At 41.7% G+C, this 19,476-nt stretch overlaps 1 protein-coding gene across 1 annotated transcript in view; it reads right to left on the minus strand.

The window, feature by feature from the left end:
- The window catches only part of RYBP (RING1 and YY1 binding protein), a 75,069-nt gene extending 56,747 nt beyond the window's left edge, over nucleotides 1–18,322 (minus strand). The window contains exons 1-2 of the mRNA XM_079933982.1: nucleotides 18,207–18,322; nucleotides 17,337–17,462 (exon numbers count right to left, since the gene is read on the minus strand). Of these exons, the coding sequence (XP_079790108.1) occupies nucleotides 17,337–17,462; nucleotides 18,207–18,238 (158 nt within the window). The 5' untranslated portion in view covers nucleotides 18,239–18,322. The remainder of the gene's footprint in view (nucleotides 1–17,336; nucleotides 17,463–18,206) is intronic.
- Nucleotides 18,323–19,476: the final 1,154 nt, after the last annotated feature.

Consider the following 19,476-nt stretch of genomic DNA (forward strand, 5'->3'; position numbering starts at 1 on the left):
ATCTAGCTGTTTAGTACTATCTGACAACACATTCTAGAAATGCTACAAATAGATCCTCTTGTAGAGCAGTTATCTTCTCGCTAGTTTCGAAGTATTTTCAAAATACTCCATCTCCATTCCTAGTAATTTTAACTGGCAATAGAGCCTGACATTTTAGCTGTAAATTTAGTATCAATACCATCATTACCATTACACACACACACACACACACAAAACACATCCTATAAATTATAACATGCATCTCTTCAGGAACAATCTGCACTGCCAGAGTTTCACCAAGGCATAAAGTGGTTTTCCTGATGACTGGAAGAGGTCATAAATCTAGCTTGTTTACAGCTTCGTGTCGTGTATTTGGGGTCGCTATGCTATTTCTCACACTCCCTACAGTAGAGTAATCCTACTCTTCTTATCTCCACATCAGTATCTGATCCAAACAATTTCATGTCCAGCACAAGAAAAGATATGAAAGGAACGAAACACAGCCAGGCTGAATTTACTGAACGGTCAGTTATCTAGTTAGCTCTTCCCTGCTTCACGTCACCTAAAACTTCTCATGGGGCTGGACACGGAGAGTTGGGACTTCTTTCCCTACTTTTGAATCCATGAGTCTTGAAAAGCCAGAGGTTAGCAAAGAAAAGTATGTATCAATTTCCACTTGCCAGAAGCCTCGTGTGTTCTAATTCCAGGGTCTGCTGTTTGGTGTTTTGTTTGGGGATTTTTCTTGGGGGGGAGGGGCGGGGAATGATAAAAAGGTTGAAGCTAAAATGAATTTGGGGGTTAGATGAGGAAATTCTAAATCATATAAGACAACTGAAAACTGGCTCTAATGTTCTGCATTCATCACTCTTACTGTGCTTCATCTCATAAAGCAGAAGCAGGGGAGGCCAACTAAACTGGTTCCTCTGATTCTAAATGCAGCCAAATGGAAAGAATTGAAAAAGTGTTCATTCACAGGTAATAAAATGTATTCCACAAATATTTGCTAAACTGAAAGTCAAACTGTATCCTCAAGAACAGAACTATAGAAAAAGTCTGATTTATCTGCACACTACAAATATTCTGACCCTAAAGAACAATCAGTTAAGTCCAAAAGCCTATTCTTTAAAGGAAAATATAAAGAACACAAGAAAACCACATACTATACCTTACTTTCTACAATCCGGATAGGTTTACTCAATTACATAAAGGTAAAAGTGTTTTAAAATGAAATTCACAGTAGCAGACACCACCATGAAGTCAAAGTTAGAGTTAGCTCTGACCTATCGAAACTCTCATTCATTAGCATGAGGGTTAGAAAAGTTAAAATGACACAAAAATATATATGTCATTATGTCAGACTTTGAAAGGTTTTCCACTTCACCACATTGCCTATTACTAAGAAGCTGGAGAATAAAAACTATTGTAAATTTGAATTTTACTTTATAGACATTTGAACAAGAGTTACAAACAATTTCTAAAGCAGTATTTCATAGAAAACTATAGAGCCTGGATAAAGGAAAGGGGAATAGGAAAAGATAATCAGGACCTGTTTACTTGACAAAATCACTGAACTGGAAATAAAACAAACTTCCAGGGACAGGAAAACAAAGCTAAAAAGGACACTTTAAAGATTCTATTGGTCACTGAGAAAAACAAAGCAATATCCTTATACCAATTTTCTGTGAGCATGTTACGAACAAAATTAATTCTGAAAATACACCTCTCAAAACCACAAGAGGATCACAATGACTCGCCAAGTTAGCATAAATTGATTAAGTATTAGGATTAACTCTAATACTAAGTTTAGCAAGTTTCCCAATCTACTGAACAGCTTGGTTGCTGTGTACTAAATTTATTCAATTTTGTAAAGACATTTCTTGCTTGTAAATATTCTTTAAAACTAGGTATTGATTTTACAGAAGTTTCTACATTAACATCTATTTAGAAACCTTAGTCTCTATTTTCAATGATAATTTGTTTATTCTCAAAATTCACACTATAGTTATTAAGTGCTTATTAATAGCTAATAGTTTTATTTAAAATGCAACAGGGCTTCCCTGGTGGCACAGTGGTTGAGAGTCCGCCTGCCGATGCAGGGGACACGGGTTCGTGCCCCGGTCCGGGAAGATCCCACATGCCGCGGAGCGGTTGCACCCGTGAGCCATGGCCGCTGAGCCTGTGCGTCCGGAGCCTGTGCTCCACAACGGGAGAGGCCACAACAGTGAGAGGCCCGCGTACCGCAAAAAAAAAAAAAAAAAAAAAAAAAGCAACAAATTCACTTTTTTACCAAAACATCCCAATTCATTAGGAAAAATATCTTCTCACATGAAATTCATTACTCACATGAAATTCATTATTAGATCAAAGATTTCTGAAAATACTAACAATTCAGAGGCTCTGTTTATAAAACAGTACCAGCTGAAAGGGAAAGATCCAGGACTTCACTCCTGAAAAATAATAGGTAAAATTCCAACATGTCTAAATTATTAAACAATTCAAAAAATTCTCTAGCCTACCTCTTGAACATCCTTTTGCTAAGAGAATTACGATCATTCTGAGTCCTATGTAGCTGCAAAATTTCTAAGAAAAATAAAGACTTCACGATCTTGTCAATTTTAATCCTCCTTAAGCCATACTCTTGAGCCTAGTAGACCCTCTAGTCACTGTTTTACAAACCTTTAAAGATAGCTCTGTTTCTAAAACCTTCAAGCAGAATGGAATTTAAGAGGAGGTCATTCTTTAGGAGTTCTCCTGAGAAGGATCACCTTTTTAAAAGATACTGCTTCAGAAGAATTCTATTTTGCAATCAATTGTTGTCTCAGCTGTGAGCAGAAAAGCAGGTATCAACTTGAAAGAGAGATAATCAAGGGACCTATCTAAACAGTAACAACAGAACAGCAACAACAGAACAGTAACAACAGACTATGCAAAGAGTAATGTAAAATTAGAAACTAAAGAGAGGAAGTAAATTAGGGTTAGCAGTATTTCCAAGTCATTTACCAAGGTGTTTTCTTTTTTAAATGGACATACCCATTTGCAGAGAGGGTTAACCAATATACAGCACAATCATTTTAAAAAGGAAACAGGATTCTTAAAAGGGAGATTAGGAGAATGGATTACACTCTAAAGGGTTTCATGAAGAATACAACAGCAGCAGCACAGAAGACCCTGCCTCTGAAGACATAACAGTATGTCACTGTACCTGCCCATGAGGGCTTCAAATGTAAACTTGGGGCAACAAACGCAAACAAGAAGTTTCGGTACAAAAATTATGCTATGCTATGCTAGAGATGCATACAAACTGCTTCAATGATCACAGAAAAAAAAGAATCAAGAAAGGATTCCCAAAAGATCTGACATGAGCTATGTCTAGAAGCAGAAGGTGGCATTTCCTAGGCAACAGTAAGAGGTAAGAATATAGTTCCCTGTGCTATACAGTAGGACCTTGCTGTTCATCCATTCTACAGAGTCTTTCTTTTAATTAAACGATATAATAAAGACCAAATAAGCATACCCCTAAGGCTGCAGGACACCTGTCTGTACTTAAAAAAAAAAAAAAAAAATTCATCTTCCACACCAGGTGTTCTGTCTCGAAGCCCTTATCTTAAAGATCCTTAATAGGAGATTAAATGAATCTAGTGTTTTGGTCAGTCTGCAGTGAGCTTAATTTATTTGGGAAAATCAGGGACAAGGATTTATTAACCCATAAATGAAGAATTTAAAAATAAAAAGATTAACTATAACTTAAATAGGAAACTATTTAGTTACACATAAAGTTGACAATGCCAAAAAGTTTTAACAAAGTTTTCCTTTTCGAGATTCTGAAATGTGTATCTACTGATATATCTTGGGGGTGGAGGGTAAGACATTACAAATACATTATTTTCTATATATTTTAAGACAAGTTATTTGGCATCATGATATTCAAGAGTCATTATATTAAAAGCTAACAAAACTGACATAAATCACAGTGTTTCAAAACTGGAGGAAACATAGACATCATCTAGTTCTGTGAATTTCAGGGAATTTCAAGTGTTAACTGCAACCCACAGTTTTACATTCCAACCTAGCTCACAAATCTGTACATATATATTTTACAATATATTATTTTTAAAATATATATAATTGTAGTAGCGGACATCGTGTATAGTGAAACTTTTAAGAAATCCTAGGCATTAAGATTGCCCCTGCCAAAACAGTAGACATCTTTGTAACATGATTACATCAAACTTCATCCCCAAAGTCAATCAGGATAGCTACATTCCACAAACCTCACAACTCTTCAATAAAGAAAAACAAATACCAAAGCAGAATTTCATGTTGTAAGACATCACCAAGATCAGAAATGATGAGTCTTTCGTAGGAGTTCTGATGGGTTCTTTGTGTAAGATTTACAGCCCTTAACTATATAAGGGTAAAGGCTATATAGACAGGAAGAGAGGCACTGTGAGGCAAATCATGCTGAGCCAAAGTAAAACTATCCGAAAAGGCAGAGAGAAAACCAAGGGGCAAAGAACATTCCACCTACCTCCCCCTGTCATCACTCGGTCCTGAGCACCAAAACATAACTTCCCTTCTATAAATATGCTTCAACGATGCACACCAAAAGTACTTGTGTCAAGATGACTTGATAGTTTACTGTCACACATTCTGTCCCAGGGTACCCAGCAACAAATTGGATGTCCTGTGACTTCCTCAATTTTCTTAATTGAAGAAGAAACCAGAAAAAGGTCAGCAATGCACACACTGAAAGGAGAATCTACATATTAGAACACAAAGAATGAACACCTGATGATATATGCTGCACCTGACTCTGCCCAGGAGACGACTGCCTTGCACTGCACCACCGCACTGGGAGAGTCAATCATTCACAAACTGCCTCTCACCACTGACTTTCAATGGTGGCATGCAATGTTCCTTCAAAGAACTGTTTAATTTTCTGAGTAAGTCAAGCAACGAACAGCACTTCAGACGAATAGCACTTCAAATAATCTGATTTTAAGGCAGTCGGCGTATATAGCATATTCCTAGCCCATTTTTATGGGTATATTTAACCGAGAAACAGAAAGATAAACACTCAACTTCACAACAAGCAAAATACATCACCTAATCTACACAGACTTGTATTAACTTTTTACATCACACGTAACCTGATTAGGCTAATAATAATGACGGAATAACTCTGAATCAAAAGAATACAGTTAGGGCTTCCCTGGTGGCGCAGTGGTTGAGAGTCCGCCTGCCGATGCAGGGGACACGGGTTTGTGCCCCGGTCCAGCAGGATCCCCCCATGCCGCAGAGTGTCTGGGCCCGTGAGCCATGGCCGCTGAGCCTGCGCGTCCAGAGCCTGTGCTCCGCAACGGAAGAGGCCACAAGAGTGAGAGGCCCGCGTACCGCAAAAAAAAAAAAAAAAAAAGAGCACAAAACATTTTTTTCTTAAATGTTTTAGTATTTTTTATCCATATTTATTGGAGTATAGTTGCTTTACAATGTTTTGTTAGTTCCTGCTGTGCAGCACAGTTAATCAGCTATATATATACACATATATCCACCCCTTATTTGGATTTCTTTCCCATTTTGGTCACCACAGAGCACTGAGTAGAGATCCCTGTGCTATACAGTAGGTTCTAATTAGTTACCTATTTTATACATAGTAGCGTATATATGTCAATCCCAATCTCCCAATTCATCCCACCCCCATTTCCCCCTTGGTATCCATACATCTGTTCTCTACATCACTGTCTCTATTTCTGCTTTGCAAATAAGTTCATCTGTATTATTTTTCTGGATTCCACATATAAGCGATATTATACAAGAGCACAAAACAATTTTAAATTTACAAACACAACATATTTTAGAGTATACAGATATGTTCCAATAATAACAGCTGTTTTAATACTAAGTTAGTGTAACCAATATAAACAAAACTTTCAAATCCCTTAATCTAAAATTTGATTTTGCTTACTTAAATTTCAATATTCTAGAATTAGATTTTTTTTAATTTCCTATTGTGAAAATTGGTTTTTCCAACCGCAAAACTGATACCAACTCATCCACACTACAGAAATCACAGAAAAGCACACATACAAAAAAAACCCATCATCCCACCAAGCAGAATTAGTATTTTGATCAGTCATTACTTCTAGGTATGTATATTAGGTGAAATGGTATGAAATATTATTTCAAGTGGGATTATATTGTTCATCATTTTGTAACTTGCTTTCTTTCAATATATTAAGAGCATTTTCTTATATTAAATATTATTTCTAAATGTGTTCTTAAATTTTTATTTGGAAATAATTATAGATTCACAGGAAGTGGCAAAAATAGTACAAGGTCCCAAATAACCCTTACCCAATTTCCCCAAAATTGCATCTTCTTGATTATAGTACAGTATCAAAACCAGGAAATTTACATCGGTATACTATATGTAAACAGTTCTGTGTCATCTTATCACACGTGTAGATAGATGAAACCATCACTACAATCAAGATTCAGATCTGTTCCATCACCACAAAGACCTCCCTCTTGCTACCCTTTTCCAATCACATGCATCTCCCTCCTTTTCCCGCCATCCCTGACCCCTGACAACCACTAATCTGTTCTCTCTGTAATTTTGTCATTTCAAGAATGTTAATGGCATCCTACAGTAGGTGACCTTTAGAGATTGACTTTTTTCCCTCAGCATAAGGGCCCTTTGAGATCCATGCCAGTTGTATGCATTGATAGTTTCTTCCTTTTTAACTGCTGAGTAGCAGTCCATGGTATGGATGTACCATTCACATACTGAAGGACATTTTTGTTTCCAGTTTCAGGCTATTGCAAGTAAAGTTGCCATGGATACTTGTGAACAGATTTTGTGTGAATGTCAGTTTTCATTTACCTGGAATAAACGCCCAGGAGTGAAATTCCTAGGTCACATGGTAAGTTTTATAAAAAACTGCCCAAACTGTTTTCCAGAGTAGTTGTACCATTCTACATTTCCACCACCACTTGATAGAGATCTCAAACCATTTTTAAGAGGTGCAAAGTATTTATGGCTATTCGATAGTTTCTAACAATTCCTTGTTGATTCCTATATAAGTAATTTCATTTTTTGTTAAAATAACGATGCAATTAATATACATAACACAGAATTTTCACATGCAGATCACACAAATTCCTGTAAATTAAATTGTTGGGGAAGAGGATACAAATATTTTAAAGGCATTTGCTACCAACTGCTGTGATGGCCTTTGGAAAATTTAAATCAACTTACACACCACCCACCCAAGGGTCTGTAAAAATGCCCATTTCCTAGCCTCACTAAAAATTTTTTTTTAATCTTTAATTTTTTACTTGCAAAAAAATGTTACCTTGTTTTGTATTTATTTGAATAATGGGAAGGTTGTATACATTTCCCACACCTCCTAACTTAATTTGCAGTTCTTTCATAAATTACCTGTTCATGTTCTTTGCCAACATTTTACTGGAATGTTGGTTCACTGATTTTAAGACCTGGTTCTGTCTCTCTAACTTACGTTGCAAAGAAATAGGTTTTTAAAATAAACGTCTGAAATTCAAGCCAAGTATTAGTAATGCAAGATAACTGCTGATTTTAGGATGTAAAAAATAGTTTAGTTGATATGGTCCCCCAATTTATCAATTCCTATACTTCACACAACATATTTATTAATTAAGGAATCACCTCTAATGCCAGCTCTGGATTAAAAACATGGTTCCTAGAACGTTGATCACTTACTTCTCTTAAGCTCACTTCAAAATACTAAGACATAATTTTTCCATAACAGACATCAAAAACGATCTTCACCTTCATGAGGAAGCGTGGCTGGCTTCTCTTTAAAGGAGAATTTAAGGTCATCTAAACCAGTCTTCAAAGTGTGCTCCCCACACCAGCAGCCATCAACATCACCTTGGACTTGAACTTGTAAGAAATGCAAATTCTCAGGATACCCCAGACCTACTTAATCAAAAACTCATAGCCTACATATGAAATCTGATCCGTTGTTAGAAAACAGTCACCAGGTTTGTTTTCGCCCTCTGAGTAACCACCATGCACTTTTGTGTTTAAGACCCAATAAGCTGATGAAACTGGCATCCTATATCACCCTTAATTTCTTGTCCCTCCCAAAGGCTATCAAAGTTTCCTCTTCAATTGTATTGCTTATGATCTGAAATTACAGAGAAAATGTTTTGAGCAAGTTTTAAGATGCTTCTTTTACATCCCCCTTTCCTAGTTTCTTTTCCCAGCCAAAGGATAATTTAAATAGATTTTCTAAATTGACAGAGAGAGGAAAGGAGAGGAGGAATAAAGATCTAATTGTATTTAAAAATAAAAATTTCACCTGTTTTACCTTGTGATTTCAACTACAGGTGGTCCCTGACTTACGATGGCTTTTTCAACTTTACAATGGGGCAAAAGTGATACACATTCAGTAGAAACCACACCTCAAATTTTGAATTTTGATCTTTCCCTGGGCTAGAGATATGTGGTACAATACTCTCTGGTGATGCTGGGCAGAGGCAGGGGCCGCAGCTCCCAGTCAGCCACGTGATCAGCAGGGCAAACAACCAATGTACTTACAACCATTCTGTACACAGACAACCAATCTGTTTTTCACTTTCAGTACAGTATCGATACATTATATGAAATATTCAGCACTTTGTTAAAAATAGGCTTGTGGGCTTCCCTGGTGGCGCAGTGGTTAAGAGTCCGCCTGCCAATGCAGGGGACACGGGTTTGAGCCCTGCTCCGGGAAGATCCCACATGCCGCGGAGCGGCTGAGCCCGTGCGCCACAACTACTGAGCCTGTGCTCTAGACTCCGCGAGCCACAACTACTGAAGCCCGTGCGCCTGGGGCCTGCGCTCTGCAGCGGTGGAGGCCATCACAATGAGAAGGCTTCACGCCACAACTAGAGAAAGCCTAAGCGCAGCAACGAAGACCCAATGCAGCCAAAAATAAATTTAAAAAATTAAAAAAAAACCCCAGCTTTGTGTTAGGTGATTTTGCCCAACTATAGGGTACTGTAAGTGTTCTCAGCACGTTTGAGGTAGGCTAGGCTAAGCTGTGATGTTTGGCAAGTTAGGTGTACGTATTAAATGCATTTTTGACTTACGGTATTGTCAACTTATGACGGGTTATCTGGATGCAACCCCATTTTAAGTCAAGAAAAATCCGTACTTATGATTTCTGAGTAACACGGGAGTTTATCTGCAATGCCTTTACTGAGAATTCATCTTTGGCACCACAGTCTGTGTCAATCACTGCACAGAAGTGAAAAAATAGCCACATAAAGAATGAGTCAAGACTTAACAGCAGTAATTAATCCAAATAACAGTAATGTATACCACGTATAAGGTACAACTATCAAGTTATGGGTATGTTAAAACACAACAGACCTTAACACAATGAACAGCATAGCAAAACATTTCCAAGAACACCCAAGATGTTCCGTAGCCATTTTTAAACTCCCTTTAGGTGCCAGCTTACAAGTGCACCCACCTAGCTCCTTATCACATCTCAAAACTGGTTTCCACAACGTGACTGATCCTCTGCTTTATTAGCACACTTTTCGACATGACTTTTGGCAGCCTAAATCACCAAATGGGCAACAAAAAAGGAAAAAGAGTCATCACTGTTATTTAGTTAAGTGTGCTAAAGCTCTGAAGCCCAAAACCACTCCAGGAAGTACTTTAATTGCATGGTCCAAGGTCTCCAAGGTTGTAAACTCTGTGTTTAATTTCTAGAACATGTTTAGAAAACAAAATCAGAAAAATGAGAATACTACTTCTTAAGGACATGCTTTATAAAGACAAATTTCCCGTAATCCAATAACTTTACAGACAAGACGCAAGCCCTAAAGTGCAATACGTATCAGAACTCTTAGCTGCAACAGTTTTAAAGGCGACTCCAAACTTCCAGTCTTCATCTATTCTACATACATTGAGTGAACACCTACCAAGTGCCTGGCACTGTAACAGACATAGGAAAAGATATGGAAAGAAAGATCGTGCCCTCAAAAAAAAGGTGGAAACATAACAAAGGTAATCAAACAAAAATGCGGTTCAAATGTTATGAAGAGGTATACATGATCTTAGGGCGTTGGAAAAGGCTTCCAGAGACAAATAAGAGTCAGCCAGGCTACAAGGAAGGAGGAGCATTTTAGAAGAAATCCAGAGGAAAAGAACGTGTGAAGGTATGGAAATGAGACATCATGGTCCATGCTAGGAAAACACCAAGCAGTTCGGTATGAAACACACACATGCTGTGTGTGGAGGGCAGACAGGGTGGTGGCAGGCTGCTTCCAGAAATTCTAAAGAAACGGTAGAGGACCATGAAGCCCCTTGTGATGCTCAGGATTTGGACTTTAACCTAGAAGCAATGAGAACCAGGAGATAATTTAAGCTGTCCAAATGGAGAGGCCCAAGAACCAGTCGGATCTGTTTGTCACATGTATGTGTACATGGGGATGGTGACAGGTGGTTAATAAATAGTATCTGGGAATTACCAGCCTGTGAACAGAAGTGGAAAGGTACGGGTGACATCTAAGGAGAGTGAACAGTTAAAAAGGAGGTAGGAGGAGGCAAAGAACTAACTAACTTGTATCAACCTGTACAACAAACCCTACATCCAAGAACGAAAAAGGCCTAGTTCAAACCTCAGATTCAGTGAGGCCTTCCCCAACACACCCCATATACTGTCTCTACCTCCTCTAAAAAGCACTTAGGGTCTCTACCAGGTACCCGTTCACTCCATGCCTACCATGGTATTCACACCACTGGCTATCTTTTTATGGTCTTATCTTTTCAACAAGTTTGTTAGGTTCCTTGTTTATTCAACCAGTGCCTTGAAATATAAATGACCAATGAACAATATTACTCATGAGAGCCAAAAGTTTACTCCATTTGCATACTCCAGAAAATTCCACACACCAGGTTTTATTCCTTTCACCTAATGATGTGTGGATTTTATGCTGCTGCTGGGAGGAGATGACTGTGTTCAACTGTGTAGGTAATGAACAGAAGGTGCAGAGAGATCCCATCTCTCGAATGTGTTAGGGGTCTGTATGTAGAGTTAAGCTCTAAGATATTCTTAGGATAAAACAGCAGTGGTTGACTACACAAGAACCACACAGAACATGGATATTCACAAGCATAACAATGAGTGAAAAAAGCCAGACCCAGAAGTGTACATACTGTATGACTCCACTTAAATAAAGTTCAAGGGGAAGTGACTGCAGCGTGAACAAGGGGCATCTGGGGTCCTGGTAATGTTCTGTTTCTTAATCTGGGTACTGGTTACACAGGTATGCTCACTTTGTGCAAGTTCATCAAGCCTTACAATTATGATTTGTGCACTTCTCTGTATGTATGCTACAGTTCAAAAAGTTTACTTAAAAATAAACAGGCAAGGCTTCCCTGGTGGTGCAGTGGTTGGGAGTCCGCCTGCCGATGCAGGGGACGCGGGTTCGTGCCCCAGTCCGGGAGGATCCCACATGCCGCCGAGCGGCTGGGCCCGTGAGCCATGGCCGCTGAGCCTGCGCATTCGGAGCCTGTGCTCCGCAGCGGGAGAGGCCACAGCAGAGAGAGGCCCGCATACCGCACAAAAATAAAAATAAAATAAACAGGCAAAAAGAAAAAAAGAAAAAACGGGAGAGGAGATAGTGTTAGGAAGTATAAAGGAAGATGTCGCAAAGAGAAAAGGCCCTGGCGATGGGACAAGAGGGCAAATGAGAACCACAATGACTGTAAAATGTTTTACTTTAAGTTGTAAAGGAGACTTTTGGAGACCCACCATTTCCTAAAGTACTAAGGAACCGAATTAGTGCTAATAAGTATTTTCATAAGCTACAGCCACTTGGAATTTCTTCAGCATCTACGGAAGCACACAATAAATACATGACGCATGAAAAAATACACACTGAATCCATTCAAAACCTCCCATCCTAGTAACAGCTGACCCTTGAACAACATGGGTTTGAACTGCACAGGTCCACGTATACACGAATTTTTTTCAATAAACACATACTATAGTACCATAGAGTCCGTGGTTGGTTGAATCCACAGATGCAGAACTGCAGATATAGAGACCAACTATGGGACTTGAGCAGCCAGGGAAATCCGTGACAGGTCCTGGAACGAATGCCCCTCAGATACCAAAGGACAAGTGTTACGTGGATTTTCAGCTATGCACAGGGGGGTAGGTATCAGCGCCCCTCACCTTCCAGTTGTTCAAGGGTCAACTGCAACAGGATATACTGGCACGTTAGCTGGCCAGACTTTAGTCTACGATGTGTAGCTAAAAGTTGAGCAGCCTATGCAGAAAGGCTCGAACTTTAAACTGTCCCCCACCAAATGAGCTAACTGGCACAGGTAAACCTCCAGAAATAACTATCCCCTTGCTCCAAAAGAAAGCAGCTTTAGTGTTTCCTAAAAAGGCAAATGCGTATCTCGACACTGCCTACAAAGCAGTCGCTCTGCCCAGTACTCACCACTCTGTAGTTCCCTATTCTGCTCTAATTTCTTCAGAGCACTGGTCTCTAGCTGAAATGATCTTATTCTTCTGTTCGCTTGTTTATTTTCTTGTCCTCGCCATAGTACTTTAAGCTCCACGGGAACAAAGATCTCATCTGTCTGTACACCACTGTACACCCAGAGCCCAGATGTCTGTGTGCTCAATAAAAACTTGTCAACTACCCAGGTAATTTACTTTAAGGTCACCAAGTATACGTAAGATCAAGTCAGTACTAATAAATCAGTTAAGTCCAGTGTAACAGCAAACACAAAATAAATTATCACTCCGTTTCTGGGTAAGAGTGATCTCTAAACCTGTACCCGCTTTTGTATCAGCTACGAGGCCGAAAGGTTTGACAAGGTTTGATGATTTGGAGGACCGGTAATTTTTCTATGTATTTTATGGAGAAATTTTACAAAAGACAAACACTACAATAAAGCCAGTGTGGCCTAAGGAACAGAACCACTGTGGCGAGTGACCCAGAACTGCGGGGAAGGGCCTGGCTCCTCTCTAGGTCAGGCACCCCTCTGCTTCCTGGGAGGTTTCCTATCCGAAAAGTACCACAGGATGATGCTCTTCTGAAGCTTCCAGCAAAGATCAAAACTTTCACGTTTCACTAAATATGTGTGTTTCCCCCTAAAACTTCTAAAGTACTTCATGACTAGTCAAGAGACTTTCAACTATCAGGGTATCTGAATTTAAGAGGAGAAAAAGTCCAAAGTTACAACTGCGAAGAATCAGGGAGTTCCTGGACAAGGAAAATATTTTACACACAAACAACTGAGTACTACCAACTTCCCATTCAATATCCTGAGTACCAGAATTTTTTTTTTTTAAAGCCACACAATCTTATTACACATCTAAAGCAAATTCTTCACTTTTACTTGTCTGTATAAACTCTAAATATGGTACATTTTTCAGGGGAATAGTATTCAGTGCAGCACTATTATCGAAGAACCACTAATCAAGAAGAAATGCAGCAATATTTCAGTAATTTTAATTTTACAATAGAGATCATTACATTCAGAGAAATAACAAAACCAGAAGTAAAATATACTTCATTTATCACCATGTCTAGGAAGTTACTCTGCCCAATACTAAAAAACTTCAACTTAGCAGAACAACGGTTAGGTAAATTTCTGAGTTTGTGGTTTTGTTGGTTTTCTTCCTTTTAAAAGCTGATATCCTCTTTCATGAGACAGGCAAAGTGGGCTGGGAAATAGTACTTTGGCTATCACCTAGGGAAGGGGTAGTGTTTCTTTCCCACTCACCACCACCTTCCATAGACACTCCTTTATTTACTACCTTGAAAGGCTCAGAGTACATCAGCATGGTGGGGAGGCGAACTTCTCAGCCGCAGGTACCTCCTCCATGCTCTAGTGTTAAAGACTTCGTAAAAGTGTATCACAGAACAGGCATGAGGAAGCCATTCAATGTGACAGAAATGTACTAAAACTGGTTTGTGGTGATGGCTGTAAAACTTTTTAAAATTTCCAAAAATCACTGAATTGTACACTTATACAGTTGATGCATCATATGGTATATAAATTATGTCTCGATAAAGCTATTAAAAAAAAACAACCAGCAGGGTATAAAGTGGAACAGTATAGGCGGAAAAAGGACTGTATTTAAGAAATAAACAGACCCAAAACAAAATTGGTAATACATCCAAAATAAAGCTCTCCACTGCCCCGTGAACCTCCAAGTAGCCTATTAAGTGTTGTCTCCTTCTTCCCTTAACACGTTCCTTTCGAGCTTCTGACCCTCTGCTCTAAGCTGCTACAGAAAGAAGAAAAGACCTTCTGAAACACTTTCATGACTCCACCCACAGAATTAAATTTATCTAGTACACATGGCAATAATAGTGAAAGATGGCAGGTAATTCTGTAGAAATCAATTCTTCTTATCCAGAAGAATTGAGGGGAGGGGGAATTCTTCTAATTGATGCCCAAGCCAGACTGCTCAGACCTCCCACAGCACTTTATTTATACCTCTCTCAGAGCCTTTATAACTTGGATTACAGCCATTCCTATACATGTCTTACCAACCTTTTAACACCCTCCTCCTATCCCCAATGTCTTCAGCAGACTCTTTCACACCCTAGTAATTTAATAAATGTTCTTTGGATGAGTGGCAATATTTTCCTAATGAAACTGAGGAGTATCAGTTCTATTCTCAAAGAATACAGTTCTATGTCCTATTGAACTATCACTAATTCAAAGCTGACTTCCTTGCTTGATTGGTAGATAGATGATGGCAACGACAGTGACAACAGTGATGAACAAACTCCAGAATTACCACTGGCTACCCAACCAGCAAGGCTGTTGTAATACAAAACATCAGCTCAGAGCAATAAAACCCAATTTCTATGCCAGTCAACAGCCTAGAAGTCCTTTTATTACTTAAAACTTATTCTAAAAATCACTGATTTTTGCCTATTACCCAGTATCCAAAACCCACCAAGTTTTCTACTGTCATCAATACCAAGTCTGATTAAAACTATACAAGGCAACAGATGTCAAATCTTTGTTGTATCAAGAAAATTACACACACACACAAAAAAGGCCCAGGAAAAAAACAAAGCAGTAGTAACTAGTGTCACAGAAAAATTAACAACAGTTAATACACTGGATAACACAGGAGGAAAATCTGTGAAATTCACCCTTTCACATGAAACCCATCCACAGCATAAGAAAGCCAAATGTTATCTGCCTTTTGATCAATGACTTCTAGAACATAATCTTTTATAAAGACTTCCAGATCTAACACATGAAAATACTGACAATAACCAAGATGAAATTAAGTTATGTAAAAGTATCATAAGTTGGTAAGAATTTAAATCCTCAGATCTCTAAAATCTGTGTTCAAATTCTACACAACCACAGACCTAAAAAAGTCACACTCTTCAAGATAGTAGGTGAGTATCCTGTTCCTGAAACATTTTCATTATTAGTAATTTAATATATTTGTTAAAAAACAATTCCAATGTTGTCATCTGTGACTCTGAAAAAATTTTAAACATCTATATTGTTTTTAAAATCAAAACCTTACACGTGCTTCCAAAGAGCTGATGAGTCAGATTTTTTTATATGTGTAGAAACTGAAATGCACTTTATTATGAGATAATTATTCCCAGCAATACACTGGATGTAAACTGAATCTGCTTTAAGTTTCTCTTCACCAGTAAAGTTCTCAAGTTCTTAGGAGTTTCCTAGTCATTTACTTTAACATCATCTACGGTAACACTCAAAGCAAAACCACAATAAAGAGGTTTGGCCTCTGAGGGATTCTACATGTAAAAAAACATTACTCAAATAAAATACAATCACTATTGCTTTAAATAACAAATACATTTCTAAACTTTCATGGCATTTGATGGAATTCCCTGTTTTAGATAGCAAAACAAAATCTACTAAGCTCCCAATCTGAATCTACTAATCTACTAAGCTCCCAATGAGTGTTTCTTATTTTAACTAAATCTGCTCTATGATAATACAGAATATTGATATGAATTTACTTTAAAAAGTACCTATGGGGAAATAGGTACTTTTTAGTTCTGGAATACTTTTATTCAAAAGTCTCACTATTTAGAGTTAGTGGAATTCACAGAACTGTTCCACCAGTAATTGGACAAAGTTGCCCAATATCCTATTTATTCCCAGGTATAAATAAAGCAATGAAACCCTAAGAGGACACATTCATTTAGCCAAAGAACAATAACCAGTTAGAACTGTGCAGTGCTACTACACGGTCATGTTGGAATGCCACCAATTCAAAAACAAGTACCTGATGAAATAAGACTTTTGGCAATCAACTTTAAAGATCCCCAAGGAACTCACTCATTCTGTCTTGCTTTCTCTCTCTCTCTCTCTCTCTCTCTCACACACACACACACACACACACACAGCCCCCCCCATGTCTGCCCATTAAATGACATAAAGAATAGTTTTTAACTTCAAACTCTAATCACTGAAACAAATTCCAGTTACAAGTTAAAAGATGACCGGAAGACTACAAAATCAGCTTCCACATTTCATTCAAGAATATCTAAATGTTAAATCTGGAGTAGTTCAACTCGTTTTGATACCACACAGTTTACCACCTTCACTAAAATGAGGAATTCCTTCAACATTCTTTGCATTTTAATAAAGCTCTAAACACAAACTTCAGTATAATCACGCTATTCATTCTACATTTTGCAAAAATCGTCCTCCATCACCATTTCTCATAAGCTAATCAGAAACATACACACACACACACACACACACACACACACACACACACTGACAGTTCAGTCTTCCAAAAAATGCACTTTCTTTATCAAACCCCAGCATTTATCTTCAAGTGCAAGGAAAACAAAAAAAAGACATTTGCAGTTCAAGACAGGAAAAGCACAACCACCGCGTTACTGTACAACCACCACCAAATTTCTCAGGGAAGAGAAGAATAATTCACGACAGGCAAATTAAAAACATTCTGCACATGGCAAAAATAAAAGGTCCAATGTCCTACAATCCATAGCAAAGCTTCCTCTCTTTTGGAGCCAATACCAATAAGCCAATGGATACAAGTGTCAAATAAATCCAGCGTCTGTTTGAAACAAGACGAAACCTGGAAAAATTCCCTCCCATAAATCAGTGAACATGAGGCTTTGCACCCAACATGAAATATACACAACCCAAACCGACATCATCCCCCCCCACCCCACCCGGCACGTACAGAAAAAGCCGTAATCAACAAGTTGGAAAGAAAGCAGAAAGTAGAGCTCACAACCCTATAACCCCGCCTTTAAAAAAAAAAAAAAAAGTCCTATAACAAAAGGTAACACAGATCTTCAAGTACCTGGTGGAGGTGCCTTTCCTCACATCGCAGATGCTGCATTTAAAGGCTTCCGCGCTGTTTCTGAAGGTGCAGACGCTACAATCCCAAAAGCCTTCGTCTGCGGCAGGTTTTGCTTGTCTTTTTGGCCTTCAGAGGAGTGAGGAGTGGGGGAAAGGGGAGGGAAGAGTCAAGGAGCAGGAAAAAGGGGGAGAGACAGCAAAACACAGGCGCTGGTGAGCCGTCGTAATTTCGCAGGAATCCGGCGCTGGAAACTTCGCCCTGGCGACCACCCACCCACCCTTTTCGGGGCCGAGAAGAGGAACCGGGGGAGGGAACGGGGCGCCCCCACCGGCACCACGCAGCCTCCGGGCCCGGGCCGTGCTGCCTCGCACAGTAGGCGGCGGCGGCGCCCCGGGAAGGGCCGCGGCGGGCGCAGGAAGCGGGCGGACTTGTGGACTTGAGTGGGGCTGGGGGGGCCGGGAGGGGAGCCGCGGGCCGGATCTGGAGGGGGCGCGCAGGGACAGCCCGAAGCCGGCGGCAGGGAGTGGGCCGGCTCCTTCCCTCTCCCCTCCCATGCTCGCGTCCTCCCTCCCTCCCCACCTGGTTAAATCTCCCTTTGTCTGGGAGGAGTGGCGGCGGCGGCGGCGGCGGAGGGCGGCTGAGGAGGAGCCGCCATGGCTGCGGCGCGCACGGCCGCCGGCCCCGAGCGGGAGCGACACCGCCTCCCGCCGCCGCCGCCACCGCCCGCCGCCGCCGCCTCCCCCCGCCCCCGGATCTCCATCTTAGCAGCGCCTCCCCCCGCCCCGGGTGGCTCCGGGGCCTAGTCGTCGCCGGCCCCCGCCCGCCCCCAGCCCTCCCTCCCCTTCCGCCCCCTCGGCTCGGAGCAGGTACCTGGTCGGGCTCTTCTTGTCGCCCATGGTCATGGATGGGCTGTACCCCCGCCCCCCCCAAAGCCGAAACCGGCGCTGCTCGGAGGAGAAACGCCGTCCGGGGAGTCGTCGCGGACCGGCCCCCCTCCCTCCCCCGCGCCCGCCCTCAGCCGCTGGGGCTCGAGCTCCGGCCGCCGCCGACGCCGCCGCTGCCAGTCTCCGGACGAGACTAGTCCCCACCAGCGCCGCCTCCGCCGAGTGACTGACGAGGGGCGGGGCCGGGCGCCGCGCGTCACGCGCCGGGCGGCCAATGGGAAGGCGGCGGCCGGCGCCGCGAGGGCGGGGGCGGGGCGCGGGGGAGGGCGGGGCGTGGCGGACGTGGGCCGGGCCGTTGGTGTGCGTGCCCGGGAGTGTGTGCGCGCTGGGGGCGCGCGTGCCTGCCGGTGGCCCTGCGGCCCGGCGCGGTGGAGCGTGCGAGGCCGGCGGGGCGCACGTGGCCGCGCCCGGGTGCCGGGTCTGGGCCTCTGGCCTCGCGCGGCCGCCTCGTGGGACTGTCGCCGGGCCCCGGGCCCCGAAGCCGCCCCGGGGAAGTAGTTGGGCGCAGTTTGCGCGCGCCGCTGGGGCTTGCAACAGCCGCGACGCTCGCAACGCCTCGAGGCTTGCGGTGCCCCGGGAGCCGGCAGGGCCTCTTTTGGCCCGGGTTCCCCCGCGCCCTTCTGCTCCTCTGCCACGCGGACCTTTGTATCTGCCTCTCGTGAAGTCCCTGTTTCCAGCCGATACACCGCCCCGAAGCCCCTTCCCAGGCCCCTGACGCCGGAGGGAACGTGCGGAAAGGGTGTGGCGCAGCTCAATGTGCCCCAAGGCCCGACACTCAGCTCCTGCTTGAACCCCCCGAGAGCCTAAATAGGGCGTTTCCCCTAGGGAAGCTGCTGTACAGATCCCGGCAGCCACATGCCAACAGTTTAAGCCTTATGTCTCAGCGCCTTCATCTCCAAAATGAGGCTAATAATCATCCTCCATAGGTTCTTTGGAAAATTCAGAGACGTAATGCACGAAAAGCAGGCAGGTCAGCGCCTGGCACTTAGGAAGGACCAACACAAAGTAGTGGGTTGAGAACGATTATAACTGGGCCTGGGTTGTGCACCATTTCGCCTGCTTCAGAAGCTTCTTAGAGGCAAGGAACAAGTAGTACCCTTTACTTTCTGCCCTGCTCCAAGGACGCTTGCCAAATTGACTTGAACGTGACTCAGGCCCCTCTGGCCTTAGGCAATGGGGAATCGTGGTAGGGGGAA

Source organism: Stenella coeruleoalba, assembly GCF_951394435.1.
Source record: "Stenella coeruleoalba genome assembly, chromosome: 10".
Taxonomy (NCBI): domain Eukaryota; kingdom Metazoa; phylum Chordata; class Mammalia; order Artiodactyla; family Delphinidae; genus Stenella; species Stenella coeruleoalba.